The sequence below is a fragment of the Ambystoma mexicanum genome, chromosome 3q (genome assembly GCF_040938575.1).
Source record: "Ambystoma mexicanum isolate Mex_15411 chromosome 3q, UKY_AmexF1_1, whole genome shotgun sequence".
In the NCBI taxonomy this organism is placed as follows: domain Eukaryota; kingdom Metazoa; phylum Chordata; class Amphibia; order Caudata; family Ambystomatidae; genus Ambystoma; species Ambystoma mexicanum.
The window spans coordinates 221,140,382-221,164,745 of record NC_090926.1 but is presented as its reverse complement, the minus strand read 5'-3'; the positions used below and the strand labels follow the sequence as shown (position 1 = coordinate 221,164,745).

At 49.7% G+C, this 24,364-nt stretch overlaps 1 protein-coding gene across 1 annotated transcript in view; it reads right to left on the bottom strand.

Annotated features, from left to right (window-relative positions):
* MBD6 (methyl-CpG binding domain protein 6) overlaps positions 1-24,364 on the bottom strand; it is a 489,030-nt gene that overhangs the window by 215,938 nt on the left and 248,728 nt on the right. Inside the window, exon 7 of the mRNA XM_069653591.1 lies at positions 8,067-10,118. Coding sequence (XP_069509692.1) covers positions 8,067-10,118 — 2,052 coding nt within the window. The remainder of the gene's footprint in view (positions 1-8,066; positions 10,119-24,364) is intronic.

The window sequence follows — 24,364 nt, the reverse complement described above, 5'->3', positions numbered from 1 at the left end:
TCAGGACAGCCAGCCCCCCCCGCTGGGAGTTGTTCCCTTTCAGTCAAGGTGGATGACAAAGTGCAGCAGAGTTTTGCACTCCCCCTTGTGCAGGGAATCCACAGGATTATAGCTGTAGACAAAACAGCCAGAGGTTGTTCCCACCTAGAATGGCAGGGGAAGAAAATAATGAATAAAAGTCAAAGGTAAAACCACTGCCAACAGCCATTCATGTAAAACTCGCAATTGTAACATGTTACCAGGTAAGTAAGAAAGGGGATACATTGTATCCCCCAGCACTCCACATAAGGTGGGGTGTGCTGGATCACTATATAAAATGTAAAGAGGTATGAAAAATCCCTCTTTACTACTTGTGAACTGTAGTTCACCCAAGTACATGAAAGAGAAATTAACAGGGGAGCTCATAAAGTCAACCCAGCCTAAGCCCAAAAGTTGTATGAAACTTCAACCATACACTATGGAGAGACAAAAAGGTCACCCATAAAAAAAGAGTAAAAGACTAGGTGAGAAGAAAAATGATTCCCCTTCATCTAGGGACAAGGTAAAATAGTTACCTAGTAAAAGCAAAAGGTTTTGTGGTTGACACAGGTCAAGAAGATGCATCATTGATATGAAAATCTTAACTTACATCGGCCCATGCAAAGCATGTGATTTTAAGCAGATCCACAAGCCTCAGACACAATTACATTATTAAGCATCACTGGAGGCAGTGGTTGGGGTCAGGTAGAGAGGATGGGGGAAGAGGGCAGAGGGAGATCCCTCTTTAGCAAGTAAGTAAGTGTAGTTTAAGTTGAGCTTTTAAGAGATCCACAGCCGAACTGGCTTTGATTGCTATGGGCTCTGGGTTCCAGCGAAGTAGGGAGAAAGAGTGGAAGTGGGAGGAGGCACAGGGAGGATATGGGATGCTGAGGTTGAGTGCAGGAGGATCAGAGGGAACGAGATGAGGAAACAGTCTGTTACTGAGGAGCATGACCATTTATAGCTTTGTTGACTAGGAGAAGAAATGTTAAAGGAGAGCGGTGGTGTAAAGCACCAACCAGCATGTTGTCGCTAGGTATGAGGGGTAGGATCTGGATCGTTTGTAGAGAGTGCTGGAAGCAAAGGTGAGGACTTTGTCTAGAGGGAGGAAGGAGCAGAGAGGAAGGTGAAGGAGCAGGCTTGAGCAGTAGTCCAGTTTGTTGAGCACAAGAGTGGAAATTAGAGTTTTTGTAGAGTAGTTAGTAAGAAAAGGACACATTTTCATAATGTTGAGGAGGTTAATACAAGCATCAGAGGTAGAGGTAGTGATGGATTGTTGCAGTATCAGGTCGTTATTAAAAAGGGCCCCAGGATTGCGAGGTCAGGCGGGAAGGATATAGGTGAGGGGATGGGAGGGATGGCATTGGAAGCTTGCACAAAGATGACTTCCAAAGCCATCCAGTGATAAAGTGCAGTGAGGCAGTTTGTGATCTATTTCGAGATGGCTCGGGTGAAGGAGGGAAAGGAGAAAAATGTTTGAGTGCCATCAGCAAAAAGGTGATAGTGAAAGTCAAAGGATGAGATGAGTCTTCCTAGGACAGAGATATAGATGTTGAAGAGTAGAGGTCCTAGCACTAAGCCATGGGGGAGACTGACAGGAAGAGGGGCAGAGGTGTCAGAGGTTTGCGAGTTCCAAGAGTGTTTAAAGGATCATCCTTCCAGGTAGGAGGCAATCCAGGCAAGAGCATATTTGCAAAACGGAAGCTCCTAGCGAGTGAGGAGAAGAGAGAGTGATTGACAGTGTCAAAAAAGGCATAAAGGTTCAAAATGATTAGTATAGAAGAGAGTTTGAAGTGGTGAGCATTAGACAGAAAATTAGAGACATGCAGGAGTGCAGTCTTGGTGCAGTGTTTCATATGGAAACGATTGAACTGGATCTCCAAAGCCATTATCCTCAAGGTACGTTGTGATCTGGTTGAAGACAACCTGTTCAAGGGCTTTCGAATCATGGGAAAGGAGAGCCACCGGGTGATAGTGTACTAAGACGTTTGGGTCAACAGGGGATTGCTTCAATAGGGGTAAAACAGTTGCAGATTTGAAGGAGGCAGGGAAGAGTCCAACAGCGAGACAGAGTATAGATAGCTCAGCGAGATAAGGGCAAGTGATTGAGATCAAGTCTTTGACCATTTGGCAGGCAAATGGTCGATACGTATGGTGCCAATTCAATAGGAGAGGTAGGGGAGAAGTAGTCGAGTATGGTAGAGGTAGTAGACAGAAGGAGGGTAGGAGAGTGAGAGGAGGGCTGCGAGACTGTCAGGATTTTAAAGATTTTAGAGGAAATGTAGTGACAAAGTCATTAGCAGAAAGGGAGGAGGCGATGGATATTGGCTTGAGAGGTGTGAGCATAGATTGGAGGGTAGATGAACGTTTGCAGGGATAATTGGGAAAGGAAGAGATTAGGTTTGTAAAGTAGGAGGATTTGGTCCAGAGCAGAGGTTAAGCAGCAAGGGAATTTGGATAGGCTAGGAGTAGGGAAGGTGTCCGTAATTTGCACCAGCATCATATTACACAGCGCATGTTGCTTTTGAGAGTCTGATTGTCAGTGATGATCCAAGGCTGAGAAAGGCAAGGTGTGAATGTGCGAGTAGGATAGTGTTGGTCAAATAGATGCTTAAGTAGATAGAGAAAGCACGGTCAATGGAAGAGGCATAAATAGGGGAAGGAGACAGACAAGAGGTGAACATACCAATGTAAGGGGCAAGAGAGGCATGCCTGAATTTCCTCTTACTCATTGAAGAGGGGACATGAGGAGAAGAAGGTGGCGGAACCGAGATGTCAAAGTGAACAGCGGAGTGATCACAGGGAGAGGGGTTAATGGAAGGGTTGGAAGAGGGGTTAATGGAAGGGTTGGAAGAGGAGAGTGAATTAGAAAGGAAGACAAGAGAGTTCCTGCCAGAGTAGGTAGGTTGCTCATAAAAAAGAGTAGTCAGATAGTAAAGACTTAAGTTCAAAGCAGATAGATGCAGAGAGCTTGGGAAGGTTTAGGTTCCCCAGTCTGACAATGGGGATGTCGGTACGGAGTGACTCAAGGAGGAGGAGGGTGAGCAGAGTTGAAGTGGTCAGTGATGTAGAAGACTTGTTGCAGAGGGATTGTACATTCCAGAGGCCTCATGAATGAGGGACAGGAGGTGGAAGAGAGGGGCATATGTGTGGTAGGCAAGATGGTTTAGATGACGTTGGTGATGAAGGGAGCCCCTTATTTGAGGGGTGCGGGTTCAGGGAGGAAGGAAGGAGGAAGATGGGGAGACCAGAGACTGATGCAGAAGTTACACCAAGTGGAGCCGGAAAGCTAGGAGAGCGAGTAGAAGGAGGAAGGGAGCGAAATGCAGATGTGTGATGAAGGGTAGAAGAAATTCAGAAAGTGAAGACAATGAAGAAAGGGTTCAGCCTAAGAGCGGGGGAAGGGAGGTGGGTGATGAATGGCTGGCTGAGAAGAATCAGGTGTACGTTCTGAGTTGGGCTAGATTGGCAGTAAACGGACCCAAAACAGAAATGTTCATTAGTCCTGTGAGTTAACAGATGCTCTGCAAAGCAGGGTGTGGCCAAGGAACAACAAAACAAAAAGAAAATGCACTGTAGTCCAGGCACTGATTCTGTACAAATGTCTTGAGTAATGCTCTCCCCACTTGGCTCCCCAATAGCCCTCTTGCACCCTGTAAGTCAAACAGAAAAGCAGCAGCTAGGGTCATCCTGCACCTACCCAAATACTCACACTTTGACCCAGCTCTCACACAGCTCCACTGGTGCCCATTGCCACAGATAATTGGAGGTCTCTGTATTGTATTGAAAGCCATCCACCTCAAAACCCCATCTTACCTTCACAACCTTGATACCCTCGCTCCGGCCCTTGCTGATTTTTGCAACTACTCGTTTGCCTCAGGATCCTTCCCCGCCCCTCTTCAGCACTCCCTTGTGCATCCTCTTCTCAAGAAACCCACAGCTGATCCTTCCTGTCTGGCTACCTATCGCCCAATTTCCATTACCCCCTGTCTGGGCAAACTCCTGGAAAAGCTGGCCATCTCTCAGCTTAACCTTCATTCAGATTCTGTTGGTTGTCTCCATGACCACCAGTCTGGCTTCAGAGCGTCCAGAAGCACGGAAACTGCTCTCCTCAATATCCATGAAGATCTGCTCTCCAACCTTCATTCTAACATTCCCTCTGTCCTCATCCTTCTTGATCTCTCTTCTGCCTTCGACACGGTCAACTACACCATCCTGCTCAACCGTCTGTGATAACCTGGGTATCACTGATCAGGCTCTGGCCTGGCTGACCTTTTTCCTCTCTGATCGACCCTCCCAGGTCCAACTGGGGTCTTTCCTATAATCTATATTCCTCTCCACCTGTGGGGTTCCCCAGGGGTCTAACTTCTCACCATGGCTTTTCAACCAATACCTGGCAACTCTCGCTCACTTCATTGCCATTTACTGCTCAAATTTCCAGTGCTACGCTGATGACAACTCTTTTTCCGGGTGCCCTCGGCCACCTCCTCTCCCTCTCTCATCTCTGACTGCCTAACTGCCATTCAAGATTGGTGTGCCGCCAAAGATCTTTGTCTGAATGCCAGCAAGACGGAGATCCTCCACATCGGCACACCATCTCCATCCTTTTCCCTCACTCTCTGGCCGGCCTCCCTTGGCTCTCCTCCTACCCCTACCTGCTAGGCTAAGAACCTTGGGGTCATCTTTGACTCCACACTTTCCTTCTCGGCCCATATCTCTGAGGTCCCTAAAAAGTCAAACTTTGTACTGCACCTCCTCAGAGGTATTCTTCCTTTCCTCTCCTTCCCTCAGAAGCTCACTGTCTTCCAAGCTCTGGTTCTCTCTAGGTTGGACTATTTTAACAGCCTCTTTCTAAATCTACCTGCCTCTACTCTTCGCCCTCTACAAATTATCCAGAACAGGACTGCGAGACTTGTCCTTGGCCTCAAGCCCTGTGAGCGTATCTCTCCAGCTCTGAAATCTCTCCATTTGCTCCCAGTGGATGCACAGATTTCATTCAAAACCCTCTGCATTGTCCACAAGGCTTTCTGGCGCCTGGGTCCAAAATACCTTCAGCTATCCCTCTGCAAATACCTCCCCTCTCAAGCTCTTCGCTCCTCTAACTCCCTCCGGGTCAACCGTTTTTCAAGGAAACGAGCTGGGGGTAGATCTCCATCTTCTGCTGGGGCCTCCCTCTGCAACAGCCTCCGTGCCACTCTAAAACTTAAGGAGAACCATCTCCGGTTCCAGAAGCACCTCAAAACTTCCTCCTTGCTTCTGCCTTCGCTCCCCTTCTCACCTGCTGATCTGCTCTCTCTTAGCACTGTGCCCCTGGCCACCCTCTGTCCCCTGGGCCCAGGTACCTGCTCACCCGGTCACCTTCCTGCACTGCCTCCTGGCCATGCCTTGCACTGGGGACTGTATCTGTACCCATACAGCCCCCCCTTTTTTCTTCTTTTTCTGCACTTATTCAGACTTACCCAGTCTGCTGCCTTAAACACAGCACTTGCCACTTGTTGGCTGCACTACCAGTTTGCCTCCATTTTCTATTTGTATTTATTTCATTTATTTGCGCTTCGCACTTTCCACTCTCCCCCTTCCATGCACTTTTTCCCTTTCGCATGCACTTGCGCGTTCTCAATGTCACTGGGCCCATTAAGATCGTTTTTATGTTGTGCTGTGTTCTCCCCTGTTCCCCTCCCTTGCCTAGTCGCGCTCTGAAACACTTGTGTACGAGCACGATACAAATAAAATATATCATATCACAACAAACTGAAACCCACCACCCACCCACAATCATCAGACAGGCTAGCCATTCACCCAAAGCTTGAAACACTCTACCACTTCCCATTCTCACCACACCCTCCATCACCACTTTCTGAAAAATTCTAAAAATATACCCATTTCTCCACACCTAATCCAGCCTCAACCCCCTCCCATGCCTTCACCGGTCTACCCTAATCTTCCTAACCTATACAGAATGGATATTGTAACTTCTGTTTCACCTACCATCTTTTGTACTTTTGAACCTTATAAGGCTCTCTAAGAACATCTGGGTAGGACCAGTGCAGAAATAAATGCAGATGAAATTTAGCACAGGAATTTGATCACTGGATTTGGAGATTGTTTCTTATTAATAACTAATCGCGTCTACATAACTATTTTTGGAACACAAACCTCTATTAAGGATATACTGAGAGCAAGAAAGTCCTCCAGATGACAGAAACTGGTGCATGCCACCCCTAAACCCCCCACCCCCCTTTCAAGAGATGGCACAGGCCCTGCTGAAATAATCTACTGGTTCCTTTGAGAAGTGGGGAAGATCCATGCTGTCCCAAGCCTCACTTCTGGTCAACTGTAGTGCGCCAGTCACCCTCACTCATTACATATAATTCGGATTCCAGCAGGGGCACCTGCCGCCACAGAATCAAGCACCCAAAAGTGTCCGCTGCAGAGTGCTGCTATTTATGGGTGTAGGCGTGCCATTTTCCAGCACAGGATGAAAGCGGAAGGATGTGAAAGGGCAATGTACTGCTCTCTGCTTTCCCAGATTGACAAGATCTTATGCTGACAAATTCAGGCTTAGCTCTAAATTGAATAAACAGGAAAAATGAGCAAGGCTTTCTATTTTGATGTGTGCCTAGGTCAGGCTCAGCACCTCACGTCCCCTCATCAGGAGAATGTTTGTTTGCTCCTCCCCAACCTGGATATCTCCTCTTTATTCCCACATTCAAAAGCTATTATTTGGCTTGGCAAGTTCTACAGGTGTAAACAGCATTACAAAAAAACTAAAAATGGCACATTATCCAGGGATGAGTAAATTGAGAAATTCATCCACATTGGGGAGCAGGATGAGATTGTAATTAGGAGGGGCACCTGGTGCACATGAACCTTTTAACACCATGGTTAATCTAGCTTTGTTCTTAAACCTAACCACCACTGTACACTTTTCATTTCGCAAACATCAACATTTAGACATTATACATTTTGGCACTGAATACGTGGACCAGCAGAAAGGCAATCTTCACAACATACCTTACATGAATTCTGTTAGCAACCAAGAGTACATTTTCAGAGTCTCCGTCAGTAAGTCACCAAACAAAGACTGCATGTATGATGTGCAAATTCTATTACATGTTAATGGTTAAACAATTACAGTATTGCGCCTGTCCTCAACTAACAATCTCTTCACATGCCGATATAAAGCCTAACTGAGCTTATACAATGCTAGTCCCAATATGGTCAGGTGCACAAATTACACATTCCAACTACTTTCATTGGTGCTGGTTGGAGCTTTGGTATATTTCTGATATACTATTGAAAACACGGTTGTTGCTGGGTCTGGAAAAGATCTGGGGTAACGCTAATGTCGGGACTGTCAGGACTCTGGGCTAGCTATCCTTTTGGTTGTAGTCCCTGAGCGTCTATCCATGGCTACAACCAAAAGACCCGGTCTATAGCCCCCCACCCCTCAATACCCCTTTAGCAATGCCTCCAATTGTAAAATTCTTTATAAAAACAACTTCAAACCTCTAGTCTAAAATCTTTACTAAACCTAAATGACATGGCTTAAAAAACCTTCAGAAGCGTTCCCTCGGTGTCCGCAAACCTGTCTGAAGATCTATGTTTAACACATAAAAGCATACATAAAAAGTCCTGTGCCTATTTTACATAGTGAATAACCTGAATCTCCCCACTTGCCACATTTGTTCAGGTCCTCAAATATCAGTAGTTACTCTGAGATCCCATCATTCCCCCTCAATGAGGGGTACTGGTCCCCAGTCTGTGGCCTTGTTTAATCGAAGACGAGCCAGTTTAATTTTAGGCTTGCATATATTTTGTTTGCAATGAGAGAGCGTTCAAAACATTTTCATTTAAGGAACTCTTGACTTAATGACTGCTGACATAGTAACTTTTATTGGTATTGTTTCCACATGGATATCATTAGACAAAAACTAGAATATACCTTACATAATTAGTTGATAGTCTAGTTATGGCCCAATAGCATTTTTAAAGAAGCAATGAAAAGACTAGAAAAAAAACTGCATGCTAAAAAAGCTTGAAAGTACCTGTCGCACCACCTTGGATGGTGCTGCCACTGCTGCTTGAAGTGGTGAAAGAGGACGGCGCGTGGAATTTTAGTTGCGATTGACTCCCTGAGGGCTGTTCGGAAGACACAGAGGACAGTTGTCCAAAAAGGTTGAGAAGTTGGGTGTTAAAATCCTGAAAGACGGGCCAAGGATTTGAATTTGTGCTTTGGCAAGCTGCCCCCTCGGCTGTTGAGCCAAGAGGCATGGGGATAAAAGGGAGGTTGGGCACAGTTGAGCTATTTAAGTGGGTGGGAGAGGCCCCAACACCCCCGTTGGAATGAGGCTGCGTGAAGGACACATTGGTGGCATGGCTGTTAGTATTTCCAATGCTCTGTGCACTTAGCAAAGTCAGAAGAGAAGATAAAGGCTGATTTGTGGCCATAGAATGGGTGTTTCCTTTCATTTTTGACATTTCCTCTTCGGGTCTGATGGGGCTGACATCGGGTGGCCTGGGGACACCTGTGACAGCTGCAATGTTGGGGAGACGTGGAGAATTCTTTGCGACAGGCAGCTGTACCTGGCTCCTTTGGCCACTTTTGCCATGTGTCCTTTTTGAGGGACCCTCTTCAATTCCAGTGTGGTTCAAATTAGATTCCTTAATCAAGTGCAGGACTGTGGGTGACCTCCGTTGCCTCCGTCGTTTGGTGTGGTCTTTCTGAGGAGCTGAAGGCCGGTCCACTAATGCCACTCCTCCTTGGGGGTTCACCATTGAAAGCAACACATTGGAATTGAGGAGGCGGTTCTGTAAAGTGCATGGGCCGTCTGATAGACTCCCACCTCCATCCATTTTCTTTTGGCTTGCTAGTTGGGCTTTTGCTGCAGCCGAGAGAAGGCTGCTTGCTGGGAATGAGGAAGTGTTCTGCTGGTTTAGGAGATGACCAAGAGGCAATCCCAGAAAGCCGGGTTGGTTCTTCTTTTCATGCATAGCTCCAGAAGACACTGTTGGCAAATTATTGCTTTGGTGGATTAAGGCATTGTTAACTGAGACCAAAGAGCCGGGATCCACCTTGCCTTGGTGAAGTAACCCTTCAAGTATTGCTTTTGGACTCTGCGGTACAGAAAGCTTGGGAGAACCTGCAGGCATAGGAGATCTGGGCACAGGCTTCCCAGTGTTGGAAGAGTAATGTGCTCCTAGCAGAAAGGCCCCATGCTCAGAGGATGCAGATGAATGCCTGGAGCGTTGAGGGGATGGTTCAATACTACCTCCAGGGGAGGAGATGGAGGATAAAGTTGTAGAGGGCGAACCAAGAGTGTTAGTCCTCGACAATGAAGAGCTCTTCTGGGAGTCATGCCCTGCTCGTATCAAGGGCGAGGAACGGCAGCTAGACACAGAGGTGGACTCGGGTGGCGTGTTCAGGTTGGAAAGTGGAACCTGAGCATGGAGTGGGGATGGGGCATTCATACAGTGATAGCGCTGCATAGCTGGTTTATTGCTGATGGAGTTCAAAATTCCCAGTGGGTCTTTCTCTGGGCACACCATTGGATTTTGAAGATCATGGGGCTGTTCTTCTAAAGGCTTTTGGAAGCTTGTTGAGAAAGCATGTCCTGGCCCATAATTGCAAGAGCTAACAGATAAAGATTTAGGGGCCGGTTCCCAGACATCCTGATTGGGAAAGGAATAGGAGGGATTAATGTCGGAAGACTGACTGAAATTCCTGTGATGTGGAAAGGTGTTAGGGTAATACTCCGGAGGAAAACTGGAGTCTGATCTTGAAAACGAGTCATAACCTCTGTTTAACGGAAGAGAGGAAGGGTTCCTCACAGAGTAGGCTTCCCCAAAAGTTGCTCCGTGATGCCTCTGGTATGCAACCCTCTGTCCCGGCCTGAAGTTGTCGTACCGTTCTCCAGAGCAAGAAGGGTAAGGCTCGTCCTTCTGTTCTGCACACTGCGGCCTGGATAAAGAATTGGCTTTTTCCATCATCATTCTCGTGAAAATATCGTTGTCAAACGAGGATGGCTTGCCGTAGGATGCAGGATGCTGCAGCCGGTTCATAGGGCCTCCTGTGTGGTACATCTGGCTAAGACCACACCCTGAAAAAAGAAAATTATTTAAAAAAAGCATCAGTGACTGCTGCATATCTCCAGCAAAGGTCCTCCCACACCTACCAATATAAACTATTCACACAATTAAATATTAATATGGCCACAGGCGACTGTTCTACTTTAGCCACAGGACAAAAGGATTAAAATACTTTTTGCCCAAGACCACACTCTGAACCAGCAAAATTCAAACAGCTATGTCCATAAATCCACAAGCAGGAAATGGGAGGGGTATTCAACAGTCAAGGAGAGGTACTTCCCGAAACATCAAAATCTCATGACTTCCAACATACACCACACACACTGTCTGCAAAGACCTGGTGGGACTCAGGGAAGATGGAGAAGCGTTGGAGCTAAGAGTTAATCAGTTATACTTTTTTCCTGGGTCAGAAGTGAAAACAGTCTTTTCTGAAGACAATCTCTTCTTTATGTTATTTCACAGTTTTTCTACTTTATTCCTTGAAAATATCCAGATCTTTTAATTTTCTGTTACTCCAGATTCCCTTTTATATCTTCGCATGACACCCCTCAGAGATACCTCACTTTTACAGAACTGGACAAATGGTGAAAATGAGAGAAATGGTAACTCCTCAAAAAAGCCTTTCAGAAATCGTAGACTCACTAGAACAGACCATATGCCTTCATCTGCATTACCAGCAAGCCACATCAGAGCCCAAGGAGCCAGAGAAACAATTTCACAGAGAGGTGACAATGTCTCTCTGAATGGTTTGTTCCCCCCCTCTCATAGATATTAGCACCGTAAAGGGATAAAACAGGGCCCCCACACCCCTTTTCACTACACGAGACACAATATAGCAGACTAACCAATCAGGTACATTCTAGGACTATATGCACCTGCAAAAAGGGTAAGTGCAATAAAGGAAACGGCCTAAAGGGCCAACAGTTAGCCAGCAAAGTTAGAATTACAATACTGGGCCTCAATAGGTTCCAATTCACCACTAGAAATAGACGAAAGCATTGTAACCACCAGTGGTTACTGTAATGCCAGGGCTTCCTTTGTAGAGTGAACAGCAGGGATCTATTATTCTAAAATCAATAGTAATTCTATCATTACCGTCATTGTTTTAAAAATTCCAAGGCCCTTTGCCGAAACAGAGAAAAATTACTCTGTTCTGCTTCGAATCTTTGTAAGTCACTTTAGAGCAGTTTAAAGAGTTTCCAAAAGTTCTCCCATAGGAAACAATGGGGCCAAATCTCATATGTCTGCAGCAGGTATGGGAAAAACGAAGGTAAGTTTCTCCTTTTACCCCACAAGTGCAGCAAGAGAGCCAACAATGCAGAGAGGAAACCATAGGGGGAACCCCCCCCCCCCACCCCACTCCACCAACGAAGAGTTCTAGCCCAAGGTTTGAGAACAAGCAGGCCAGGAATAACCATGTTACTTACCGTAGTGACCACCTTACTCCTAGTCCATAGTCCCCGTTCCTCCATACTTATGGGACATTCCTCCGTCCTGTGGGAAGGGACCGGAGCACTTTGTAAAAAGCATCACATTTTTCAAAAATGTGTCCTTCCTCTCTTTTTAATCGGGGTACCGCACGCGTCCGTAACCCTGCCGTTCTTAGCTCCGCCCAGCGCATCGGCCATCAGTCCTTTTCTATCGCCAGGTCAGAGACCTTTAAGCAATAATAGAGGAACCTTATTAGAGGGGACGGCGGGCGGGTGTATGGAGACTATGGACTAGAAGTAAGGTGGTCACTACGGTGAGTAACCTGGTTATACTCCTACGTCCCGTCCCCTTTCCTCCATACTTTTTTTTTTAAATGTATTTTTATTATTTCAACAAACAACACTACAAACATTACAACTGTTTAGGACGTTCATGATCGATTTTCAGACATAGTATTGCTCTCCTCATTCCTCCCCTCTCCCACCCCACAGACTTGAGCCGTCATATCTGTGCCACCTCCTTGGGCATCTACAGGTGATTCGGTTATTGCCAACACCTCCCGGTTTTCCGCATCCTGATCCAACTGGTGGCGATTTGCCATTGAGGCCTCCAGCTGTCTCCAGGCTATCAGGGGGCCTACCTCTTCCTTTCCCCCACTCGTGACTGCTTCATACCAGACGGTGGTTTCTGCTTCAGCCCATTTCAGGAGGTCCGCCCACCACATCTCCAGTCTAGGCCTGTGGGCAGCTTTCCAGCTCATCGCAACTCTGCGTTTGGCCAGGCTATAGGCCAGGTCTTTCATTTTACTGATATGTTTTAAATTACGTGGCCTAGGGAAACTCCCCAGCATGCATGCCCAAGCAGACCCCACGTCCAGCACCACCCCCCGGCTGGCCAATCTCGTTTACAGTTCTGTCCAGAATGTCCCCACCTCTGGGCAAGCCCAGAACATGTGTAGCAACCCAGCCTCTTCCTCCCCACACCTAGGGCATTTCTGTATGGTCGAGCCACCAAACCTGGCTATTCTGCCGGGCGTCAAGTAGGCTCTGTGGGTGACATACAGCTGGATCTGCTGAAGTCTTGCGTTCCGGGACACTTTCTTATGGTACCTTTGGGCTCTGTCCCACTGTCCCTCTGTCATAGGTTCTCCCACCTCCTCCTCCCAGTCAAGCCTCAATTGGAGCAACTCCTTCCCCACTTTTGCGCTCAAGAGCTCATATATCCGAGATATTTCGTGCCCGCCCTCTGAGACATCATACATCATTTCTACAGAGGCGCCAGGTTCTTCCGCCAGCACCGTCTCAGGCCACCTCCCACTCACCCATTTCATGATCCTGGTATAGGTGATGTATTGGCCTCTATGTACCCCTGTCTCCTCCAGCAACCTCTCAAATTCCACCGCCTCCCCCCTCCTGCCATATGTCCCCCAGAATGGCCAAGCCCACCGGTTCCCAGTATCTGCGGACCCCTTTGATCAGCTGGGAGTCTTCCCCACATAATGCCACCAACGGGACCTGCTGAGAGAGCGGGTCCGATTCACCCACCGTTCTCCATGCTCTGCGCCAAACCTCCCAGCCCAGCACCAGCAGTGTCCCCATCTCTGCCACTTTCGTTTTACAACCACACCGTTTCTGTTAAGAAGTATGGGGCGGGGACGCCCCGTAGGAGCCAGGTCTCCGCCGATTCCTCTTCCGACAACCATCTTGCTACATATGATAGCTATCCCGCCAAGTAGTATAGTTCAAAATTCGGCAGGTTTATGCCCCCCCTTGTTACACAAGTTTTGTAATTTCCACAGGGCCAACCTATTTCTAGAATTGTGCCATATGAAGCCCCTGCACAGGCTGTGGAGCTTAGCAAAAAAGCGTTTGGGGAGCAGATACGGTAGGTTTACGAAGAAGTGCAGTAGTCTAGACAAGACCACCATTTTGAGTAGCGCTGCCCTTCCCATCATGGCCAGGGGCAATCTGGCCCAAAATACCATGCCATTTCTTTTACCTGCAACAGCTTCCTCTATATTGTGTTTGTGTTCTGCTTCTAACTTGTGGTATATATTTATGCCTAAGTATCTGAACGTCTCTGTCTGCCAGGGTATTTGTAAAATGGGCACGTTTTTTAGTGGAACGTTCTTGTACCTTCGCAGGGTGAATACACTGGACTTCCCGGGGTTCACTCATATGCCCGAAAGGGCGGCATAGCGGTCCATCACCTCCAACACATATTGCAAGTTCTCCTCTGGGAAGCGCAGATAGAGGAGCAGGTCATCTGCGTACAGTGATATTAGATGTGTGTTCCCTATAGTGCGCACCCCCAGCTCCCCATATTGTTGCCTGAGGCTAATAGCTAACGGCTCCAATGCAAGTATATATATAACATAGGCGACCAGGGACATCCCTGTCTGGTCCCTCTACTGAGTTGCCATTTATCTGAAATTATAGCGCCTGTCCTGACTCTTGCAGGGGAACTATATAACATCTTGACCCATCTAATATATCCCGGTCCTATCCAGTATCCTTTCAGGGTCGCTATCAGCCATGGCCACCTCACCGAATCAAACGCCTTGACCGCATCCAATGACACTATGGCCAACTCGCCTGGGTCATTCTCGGTTTGGTCCATGATATGGTGCAGCCTTCTGTGGTTGTCAGTGATATTCCTGCCTGGAACATAACCTGTCTGATCTGGGTGCATTAGTTTGCCAATTACTCGCTTTAGCCTATTTTCCAGCACCGCCGTGAGTATCTTGTTATCTTGGTTAAGCATTGATAGCGGCCTATATGACCCACAATCCACATTCGGCTTTCCCGGTTTCAAAAGTGGGATGATCACTGCTTCTCGGAGAGGCTCCGGCAGCTCCCCCTGTTCGTAGGCCTCTCAGAACGTGGCCAGAAGCGACTGAAGTAACTCCTGCTTATACGCTTTGTAGAATTCACTAGGTAATCCATCCGACCCAGGCGCTTTGCACGTGGGCAAGTGTTGGATCACTGCATCCAATTCGTCTAAGGTGATTGGGGCTTCTACGTTCGCCCTCTTTGAGTCGTCTAAAGTGGGTAGCTCGATATCTTTGATTGTTTGCAGAATCTCCTGGCCCATATCTTCTCCCACGTCCTCATACAAACTTTTATAATATTTGTGAAACTCCTCATTTACCCCCTCCTGGGTATTGCAGATCTGGCCATCCGCATCCCTGACTTCCCTAATCACCTGCCGGGGCGTCTCATTTTTGTATAACCAGGCTAGTAGTCTGTCGGGGTTTATCTCCTCCCGCATGTTGCCTCTCGATATATTTCTTATAGTTCAGCTTACATAATCTATCCCAGAGTTCACTACTAGCCTCTTGCAGGTTTCTCATCTTGACACCATCCTCTCGGGTGGTTTCCCCCTTTCGCATCAGGTCCTCCAACTCCCTTTCAGTGTCTCGTAATTTTTGTTCTATCCCCCATTGGAGCCCTTTAGATTTCGATATGGCTACCCCTCGCACCACCACCTTAAATGCCTCCCATACCGTTCCCATAGATCTTACGCTTCCTGTATTTATATCAAAATATTCCTCTATAGCCTCCCTCAGGTCTTCCCGGAATCCCGGATCCTGCAGGGCCTCTGCTCTAAGCCTCCACGTCAGGACACGCGCTCTCGGGGGGCGGTGTCGCCACTCCAGGACCAAGGGTGAATGGTCCGACAGTACTCTAGCTTTATATTCTGCACCCACCATTTCTCCCGCTATCTCCGCGGAGGCGAACACGTAATCTAGCCTAGTGCATAGGTCATGTGGCGCGGCACAGTGCGAGTATTGCCTGTCCTTTGGGTGTAGCCGCCTCCATACATCCTCCAGACCAAGCTCTGCCAACAGTGTCCCCAACGCTTTGGCCGCTGGCACTGGTTTCAGTGTCTTGCTGTCGGCCTGTCCATCCCGGAGTCCAGGGTGCAGTTGAAATCACCTCCCCACAGTATTGCACCACGCAGCAGGGGGCTGACTCTACTATACAGGGACCTAAATAGGCTGCAGTATCATGATTAGGGGCATACAAGTTTATAATGTTCACTTCTCTGTTTTCTAGGAGTCCCACCACCATTCTGCCCTCCGGGTCTGTTGTCGAACGAAGCAACTGAAACGGCACATGCAGTGCCACCCATGTCACCACCACCCTCACGTATACCGAGTATGTAGCTCCTGTAACGCTACCCTTCCATTTCCTCTTCACCACCTCCAGTTTCTCTTTTGTGAGGTGGGTTTCCTGCAGCAAATCTACATCCACCCTCATCCTCTTCAGATACATCATTATTTTATTGCGCTTCAGATAACTTAAGGCCCCGCACATTCCAGGTCACTACTGTGAGGTTACCCGACGCCATTGTTGTGCTGTCCGCTCTCATCCCTCCCCTTCCTGTGTCCGCGTCGGTGGCTCATAATCCGGCTCATTTCCCTCCCCCCCCACCCCCAACTTTCCCAACCTTGCCCCACTGCACACAACTCTCCCCCGCCCCCCTCCCTAATCAACCTCAACAAATGCCCAGCTCCATCCCTGGATCTCAGGCCCACCTGCGTCTGGTCCCGTCTTGTGACTCCGAGTACAAGGACCCCGCAGGGCGTCACCAAACTAGTAGTGACCTAACTAAGCGTAAAGCTATGGGGGTTCAAGGGTCGTTTCCCTGAAGCTCCCACTCATATGATTGGAATTATTCAGTGCAACCGGATCTCACAAAAAAAAGGAGCTTTTACTGTCCAAGCAGCACCATCCTAATGTCTCATTCAGTGCTATATTCTAGTCCCAGTATCTAACGCTCTGTCGCTGAGGGTGCCACATCCTCATGTTACTCATCTCCTTCAGCCGCCGTCTGGATATCTGACTCCTGGGGGCGACTCTGCATGTCTAGCCAGTCCATAGCGTCCTCTGGCGTTTCGAAAAAGAAAGTTTTGTTCTTGTGGAACACCTTCAGCTTGGCCGGGTAAAGCAGCAAGCATCTCTGGCCTGTTTCTCTCAGTCTCCTTTTCACCGGTCCAAGGTTCATTCTGCTACGCTGTACCTGCATGGTGTAGTACGGGTATGCAGTGATTTTGGCGGGCCCCCTCTCAATCGTTCCACCCATCCGGAAGAATTCGAGTATCTTTTCCCGATCTCGGTAATTCAGAATTTTTGCGATCACTGGCCTGGGAGAAGCCCCTGGTGGTGGTCTTCTTGGCAAGGCCCTGGGCGCTCTTTCCACAGCAAACCCCTGGGTCAGGGACCCCCCAGTTATCTCCTGCAATAACATGGTTTCCACATATTCTGTTGGGTTCAGCCCTTCCATTCCTTCTGGCAGACCAACTATGCGGATGTTGTTGCGTCTAGCCCGTCCTTCCGCTTCCTCCACTCTATTCTCCAGGTTGCCTACTCGCTGTACCAGGGCGTGTATTTCCGATCTGTGGGCGGCACAGTCTGCAGTGTTTGGGGCCATATCCTTCTCCAGATTTCCAGTGCGCTCCGCAAGCAATCTCACATCTTGTCTAAGCAAATTCACGTCCTCCTGGACTGCTCCGACCTTAAGATACAAAGCCACTTTCAGTTTGTTCATAGCTAGACCGAGTTTGGTCTCCCGGCAAACTTTCATGTCCGCAATTGCCGCCAGCACCTCCTGGATAGTACCCGGGGCCTCCTCCGTCAGAGTAGTGGTTTTGTCCTTGCTCTGGGCTCCCTCCGCCCCAGGAGCAGTCTTTGCATAAGCCTCCAGCGTGGGCTGCTTGCTCTTCAGTCTTACTACTTTGTTCGACATTATGCCGTACCGCCTGCGTATGTGTTGGCGCAGCTGCCTCTCTTGCGAGGGTCCACTTGTTGTGATGCTGTTCCGGAGGCTAGGGCTTGGTAACCCTGTTGGGGGGCCTCCTCTGCTGCCGTCTAGGAATGGGCTGATCCTCCCACGTATGTGCGCCCACTTGTCACCATTCAGCTGGCCCTCTGGTGGTCGAAAGCATCTGCTCTTTCTGCCCCTTTCTGCGCCGGGATCTGTCCGGGCCCCACAGTCTTTAAGCTCACAGCCTTGTCTCTGGCTTCAATGTACGGCCCAGTATCAGTATAAGCTCATGGGTGGTGGGGCATCTCGGGGCTCATATTCGTGCAGGCAGCTTATGTGTGTTGTGCCTCGGCACCACGTGCATGGCTCCCGAGATCCGGTGTCATTGTTATTACTATTGTTGTTTTATTTATTTAGAATTGTTAATTGTTTTTTTTTTTGTTTTTTTTTTTTAAAGCTTTCCTTTTCCCAGTGGGTCTCACAAGGAGTCATGCCATCCAAGATCCAGCCGCAGCCCCGAGCTGGGGGAATCCCACGCGGCGCTCTCCTGACCTACCTCTGCCGGCTCTTCTCCTCGCTGTTGTGCGCCTCCGAGGGGCCCGGCTGGGCACCACCATCAGGGCGCACCCATGTCCGGCCGGGCTGCTGTGTTCGGGGAGGCTATCCCCTTTGTACTTTTCGCACCTAATGCCGGTGCGCTCCCATTGGGCACCGCCCAGCAGGATCCCCACAGGGGGGCCTACTGTCTATGTCTGCCCTCACAGGGACCGGCATTCCGACCGTGCGCAGCCCGCCTGGCTCACACCCCATGTGAGCCCTTCGCGTCTGTGCGTCCCGCCTCCAGGACACCGGCCTCCCACTGCCCGCCGAACATCGGCCTTGGCCAGCGCTCCAATACTCTTGCGGCCCCCTCCGCTTTATCCCAGCGGGGGCTCCGCAATCACTAGGCGGGTTCGTTTCAGGCCGCCTCCAGCCCCGCTCGTGGTTTAGGCTATGCAGCCCAGAGTGATCCGCTGCCACCTTCCACTGCATTTCCCCGGCGTTAAAGTCCGGGGTCCATGCTTGGTAAGTCACTAGCCCTTCTCTGTTTCATTTCATATTGATCCTGCTATTTTGCCTCTTAGAGCTGTTAGAGCAGCGCCCTAGTTCCTCCCCTTCACTCCCTGTTTGCTATTGTCCAGGGCTCACCGTGCTTATTGTTCGTGCTGGCAGTACATCTCTGCCCTGGCTCCTCTTTCCGTCCCTGGTATTTCAGCCAGCCATCATCCCCTCTTATGCAGCAGTATCTTACGTCGTGATAATATTTGTTGCACTCTCGACATCTGTTGCTAGGGTGCCCGTCCCGCTGCAGTTTCCAGTGTAGCCCTGATTGTTTTTTATCATCGGCAGTTACATTGTATCCTGGAGTGCCCGAACGCTGCAGGCTGGGCTTCCCCAGCACAGCCTTCGTGCTCCCTCTTCCAGCTCACTGCAAAGGGGGACACGCAGCTTCTCTGTCCATGTATTGTTCCAATTCGCACGCCCCGTACCAAGGTCCGGCCTCCTTCACTCTCTGACTTTTATATGCACTTTTCGGATTTTGTATGATCCGTCCACTCCTCCGTCTCACACGCCGAGGCTTATTGCCGGCACATTGTACCTCCCTGGGGAGTCACCGCTTTGTCATTCCGTATTCGAACTCGCTCATAATGCCATTCTCTGCGCCTCCAACCGCACCGGTCTGGGCACTGGCGTCTCTCTCTGTGCTACATCCTTTTGTCTTCAGTGAAACGCCATTTTGGATCCTTTGTCCCCGATCCTCGGCCTCCTCCTGCGGGCTCAGTATTCACAAGCCACGTTACCACTCGATACTGTGATACTCTCCAGCTGTGCCCTGCAGTTTCACGAGCCTGCACCTTTGATTTTGGTCCGTTTCAGGTATCCGAATGCATAGATTCAATCGGATCTTTGCAGGATCAGCGGGAGCTCCTCTGGATACACGTCCTGTTACATGGCCTTGTAGCAACAACCCCCCGCCCCTTCCTCCATACTTATGGGAGATTCCCAAGCACTCCTCACAGGAACTATGGGTGGATGGAAACCCCCTTACTGAAAAAGGTTTTTCTGCACAGCCTGGACAAACTGAGCATCAGATCTGGAGCTCAAGTCCAAGCCGTAATGTTTACAAAAAGGCGATGGGGAGGCCCAAGTAGCCCCTTTCGCAATGGTCTCCCAGGGGACATACTTTTGAAAGGCAACAGCAGCTGCCTTGCCCCGTACCAGATGTGCATGAATCCCTTTAGGAGGCTGCAGACCCTGAACAGTGTAAGACTCCGTAATACAGACAGCAATCCATCTGGAGATAATCGCTTTGGAGGCCTACTTGCCTTGCGGGTTACTAAAGGTCACCAAAAGTTGAGAAGACCTCCTAAGTTCAGAAGTTCTGTCCAGAAAGAATTTAAGAGCTCTTCTAACATCCAGGCAATGTAAAACCCTCTCAGCTTCCGAAGTCGGATTTGGAAAGAAGACAGACAGCGGGATTGACTGATTTAGATGGAAATCTGAAACCACCTTTGGTAGGAAAGAAGGATTTGTCCTAAGAACTTTATCCTTGTGGAAAACTAAGAAGGGATCCTCCACCGACAAAGCTTGGAGCTCACTCACTCACCTTGCCAATGTAACGGTGACCAGGAAAGCCACCTTCCACTAAAGGTGCTAAAGATCTACCATAGCCATTGGTTCGAAAGGCTTATGGCACAAGGCCGTAAGAACCACATTCAGATCCCACTTCGGATGCGGTTTGCGAACAGGAGGATAAAGACGCATAAGACCCGCAAAGTGCTGTTTAATCACTGGATTTGACAGTGAGAAAGAGCACTGGTCCGTGGATAGGTAGGCGGCCACAGCCGAAAGATAAGTCCTGCATGACAGGACATGAATGCCGACTCTGCAAGATGAGAGACGAAGGACATCACTGTGTCAATCGTAGCCACCCTGGGGTCCAACTGTTTGGCTAAGCACCAGTGACAGAACCGAAGCCACTTGCTCTTATACTGCGACCTCGTTGAGGGCTTCCTGGCTGCCTGAATTATGTGCATGTTGTCAGCAGACAGGTTGAGATGTTCTAAAGATCTGAACTCAGGCACCATGCGCCAAGCTGAACGATTGTGGGCAGGGGTGCCAAAGCTGTCGATCTCTCTGGTGAAGCAGATCGGGAACTAGCGGGAGCCGGATCGGTGCACACACCGACAGATGTTGAAGCTCTGAAAACCAGAACCACAGAGGTATGAGCAGAAGAGAACAATTCACCGTGTTCTTCAGCTTGCAAATCGTTCGATGAATCAGAGGCGGGAAAGCATAGGCCCTCATGTTGTGCCATGGGATCTCAAGAGCATCTCCCAGAGGGGAAGCTCCCAGCCGTTTCTGGAGGCATACAGAGGAAGTTTCTTGTTTGTCGATGTTGCGAAGAGGTCCACTTCCGGAGTGCCCCAACACAGGAATATCTGCAAGAGGACCTCCGTTTTCATTTCCCACTCGTAGCTGACCATTGTTTGTCGGCTGAGGGCATCTGCCGTGACGTTCAGCTGGCCCGGGATGTGTACTGCCACCAGCCAGACACCATGCTGAATCGCCCATTCCCAAATCTGAATGGCCAGATCCTCAAGAGGAGAAGACTTGGTGCCCCCCTGCTTGTTGATGTAAAACATGGACACATTGTCTGTGCGGACATGAACCACTTTGTTGGCAATGACTGGTGTGAACGCCTTGAGCGGCAGGAAGATCGCCAGAAGTTCCAAATGATTTATATGAAGGAACTTGTCTTGCAGCGACCAGAGGTAGGAGACCTGAAGAAGATCCAACTTCGCCCTCCACCCCAGAAGGGAGGAGTCTGTCACGATTGTCACCATCGGAGCGGGGTCTTGGAAACCGGTACCCACCGACAGGTTGCTGAAAGACGACCACCACACCAGGTCCACTCTCATGAAAGCCGGAATCGCTACTTTCTTGGAGTCCGGATCCACAGCCTGACGCCAAGAACTCTGAAGAGCCATTTGTGTCCGCCTAATCTTGAGTCGAGCAAGGGGAAGAGCCAAAAAGCACAGGGCCATGAGGCCCAGAAGCTTCTGGAACCACCAGGCCGACATGCTCTCCGACTGCGCAAACATTTGACACATGGCCAACAGATCCGCCATTCGGTCCACGGTCAGGTAAACTCTGCAGTCAATCGTGTTCCAACGAAAACCCAGGAAAAACAATTCCTGAGAGACCAGCATGGAAGATTTTCGCCAGTTCACCGAAAGCCCAAGGTGAAACAGGAGCTGGAGAGACTCAAGATTGCTCGAGGCTTACAGCGGACAAGGACTGCGCAGCAGCCAATCGTCCAAATACGGATACACATGGATACCCTGTAGCCGAAGATAAGCTACAATAACCGACATCATCTTTGTAAAGACACGCAGTGCCGAGCTGAGGCCAAAAGGGAGCACTCGGAACTGGAAGTGCTCCTCCCCCACAGAAAACCGTAGGCATCTCCGATGTGGATTCCAGATCAGGATATGCATATACGCATCCTGGAGGTCCACCACGCTGAGCCAATCGCCCTTCTGTAAAGAGGACTTTATCTGACAGGGCGTGCTCATCTTGAATTTCTCTTGGGGTAGAGAGAGATTGAACTGGGAAAGGTCTAGGATGGTGCACAGGCCAACCTGTTTGGGTTTGGGCACCGTAAACAGACGGAAATAGAAGCCCTCCCCTCGCTCCCCTAGAGGAACGGGTCCCACGCCCTGAAATCCAGTAACTTCTGAATCTCGGCTCTGAGGGAGGGTGACCCCGACTGCTGGAAGGGAGGATTGATGGGTGGGGTAGGGGGAAGGGGCAAGCGGAAGCCCGCCCGAGCGACTGACAAGACCCACCGGTCCTTGGTGATGGTATGCCACGCCTCCCAATGAGACGCGATGCGTCCTCCCACCGGGGTCTCGTGAGAGCACAGAAAACCCTCATTTTGTTGGTTTGTCAGTGGCAGCACCACCTGAACCTGAGGAGGAGGCTGAGGAGCGGGAGAAAAACCGACTCTGTTGCTGCCTTCGGCAGGAATTTCCCCAAAGAAGTGTCAACCCTGCAGGATTTCCGATCTAAAAAACCCTTGAAACCAGAGGAAGGCCGAGGGTTTGACAATGATCTCTGTGCCCTGAAAGGAGGTTTAACCAGGACAGACAAGGACTTGGCGGTCTGAGTGCTGTCCTTAGTTTTGGTCAGCTCCACATCTGTTGAAGAGTGAAAGAGCTCCTTGCTATCGAAAGGCAGGCCCAAAACCTTATCCTGCACCTCCTTGGAGAACTTGGTGGTGTGCAGCCAAGCTTGACGAGAGGTATCCACACCAAGCATAAGGCCCCGGGCCGAGGTGTCGACGTGGTGCGCCGCAGCCTCCAGGAGATCCTGTGCTAAAACCCTGGCGTCCGACAAACCCACTTTGAAATCTTCCAACTTTTCAGCAGGAATAAACTCCTCAAACTCCGACAGACCTTTCCACATTTCAATATTCGCCCCCGCTAACACCAGTTCTGCATTGGCTTGACGCAGCTGCAGAGCCGAGTTAGCGAAAATCGTCCTCCCAAGGGAGTCAAGAAGCTTATCCTCTTTGGCCAGAACTTGTGTAGCCGTCGAAGAAGAGGATGAAAAAGGTCTGGATTGTAAAGTGGCTGCCGCCACTACCGTGGAGGAGGGGGGCGGACACGACGCTAAGGCCACCTCTTCCGAAGAATGGAGCCTGTAACGCATGTCAATCTTCTTGTTGACAAACAGTCCAGAGTGTGGCTTCTCCCAAACTTTACGGACCTCGGCCAAAACATCCTTCTGCAAGAACAAGCCGGTGCGCTCCGAAGGAGATAAGGTGAACGCCCCTGAAAGCATGCCCTCCTGAGGAGCAGGTGCCTCAGGTACTGGAACATCTAACAGACACGTCCAGCACCCGGTCATGAAAAGCTCTGACAGAGCGGGGCTGGTTTTCGCTGTCCTGATCGCCATGTACATCATCCAACAGGTCCAGATGAGGTTGAGTCACATCTGGCACCACAATAGCCTTGTCCACTGGGGACAATGGAGGCAGGGGTGGAAGAGTTGGGGGGAGGCCCAGCCGGTAAAGGTGAGGCTCAGGCACCGCAGCCGGGACCGTCGGCGCAGGCGGCATATCTCCCTGAACAAGCCTCGAAAGTACTCCTTCATGGGATCGGAACGCATCAGTTTTTGAAACTTGCCGACGATTTAGGTGCAACAGGAGGAGGCCTCTCATGAGCGGAGTAATTCCAGGGGTGTAAGGGAGAGCGTTGCTAAGAGGGCCCTTCCTCACTGTTGTCTACATAAATCAGGGGTGCCGATGCCGCAGGAAGCGAGACATTGTGCGGTAGAGGCATCTGAGCGTTCCAGTCATAAACTGGAAGAAACGGATGTGCACAAGGAAACGGATGTTCACCTGAAAAAGCACCCCCCTACACCTAGAGCCGATGGCGTAGTTGTAAGGGTTGTATTCAAAATGGCCACTGTGGTCTTGGCAGGAACGGCCGCCATTTTGTCGGCACCTGAGGAGAACTGCGACACGTGTGGAAGTGAAGCAGGGGTCCCCACAGGTGGGTCAGGGGTTTTCATTTTAGCCTTAACACAAGGAACTTTGGCCGAGCCGGTACTGTGTGGCCTAGAATGTTTCTGTGACATCGTAAGAGCCAAACTAGCCTTCAAAGGAAGGACCTCGTACTGCTGGGGACGGAGGGATTACGGTCCAAAGCCTCACTATGTGCCCCCTCAACAGAACTAGGGTCTCCGCAAGAGCGGGAACGATGAGGAACACACCTCACCAACAAGAACTTAACAGGCCTCTCAGAACTGTTGGTCACCTTAGCCTCTAAAATGATGGGCCTCGGACCAGAGTCCGGTAAAAGCCGCCTCATGAGGGGCCTCGAACTTAAGTTCGGTGTCATCAACCTCAACCAAGGTCTCAGGGCGTACCCCAGTGATTTTACGGGAAGCTCCAACCAAGGAGACCTCGAAGCAAGCTCCGGTACCCGATGCCTCAGTAGAACTGGGC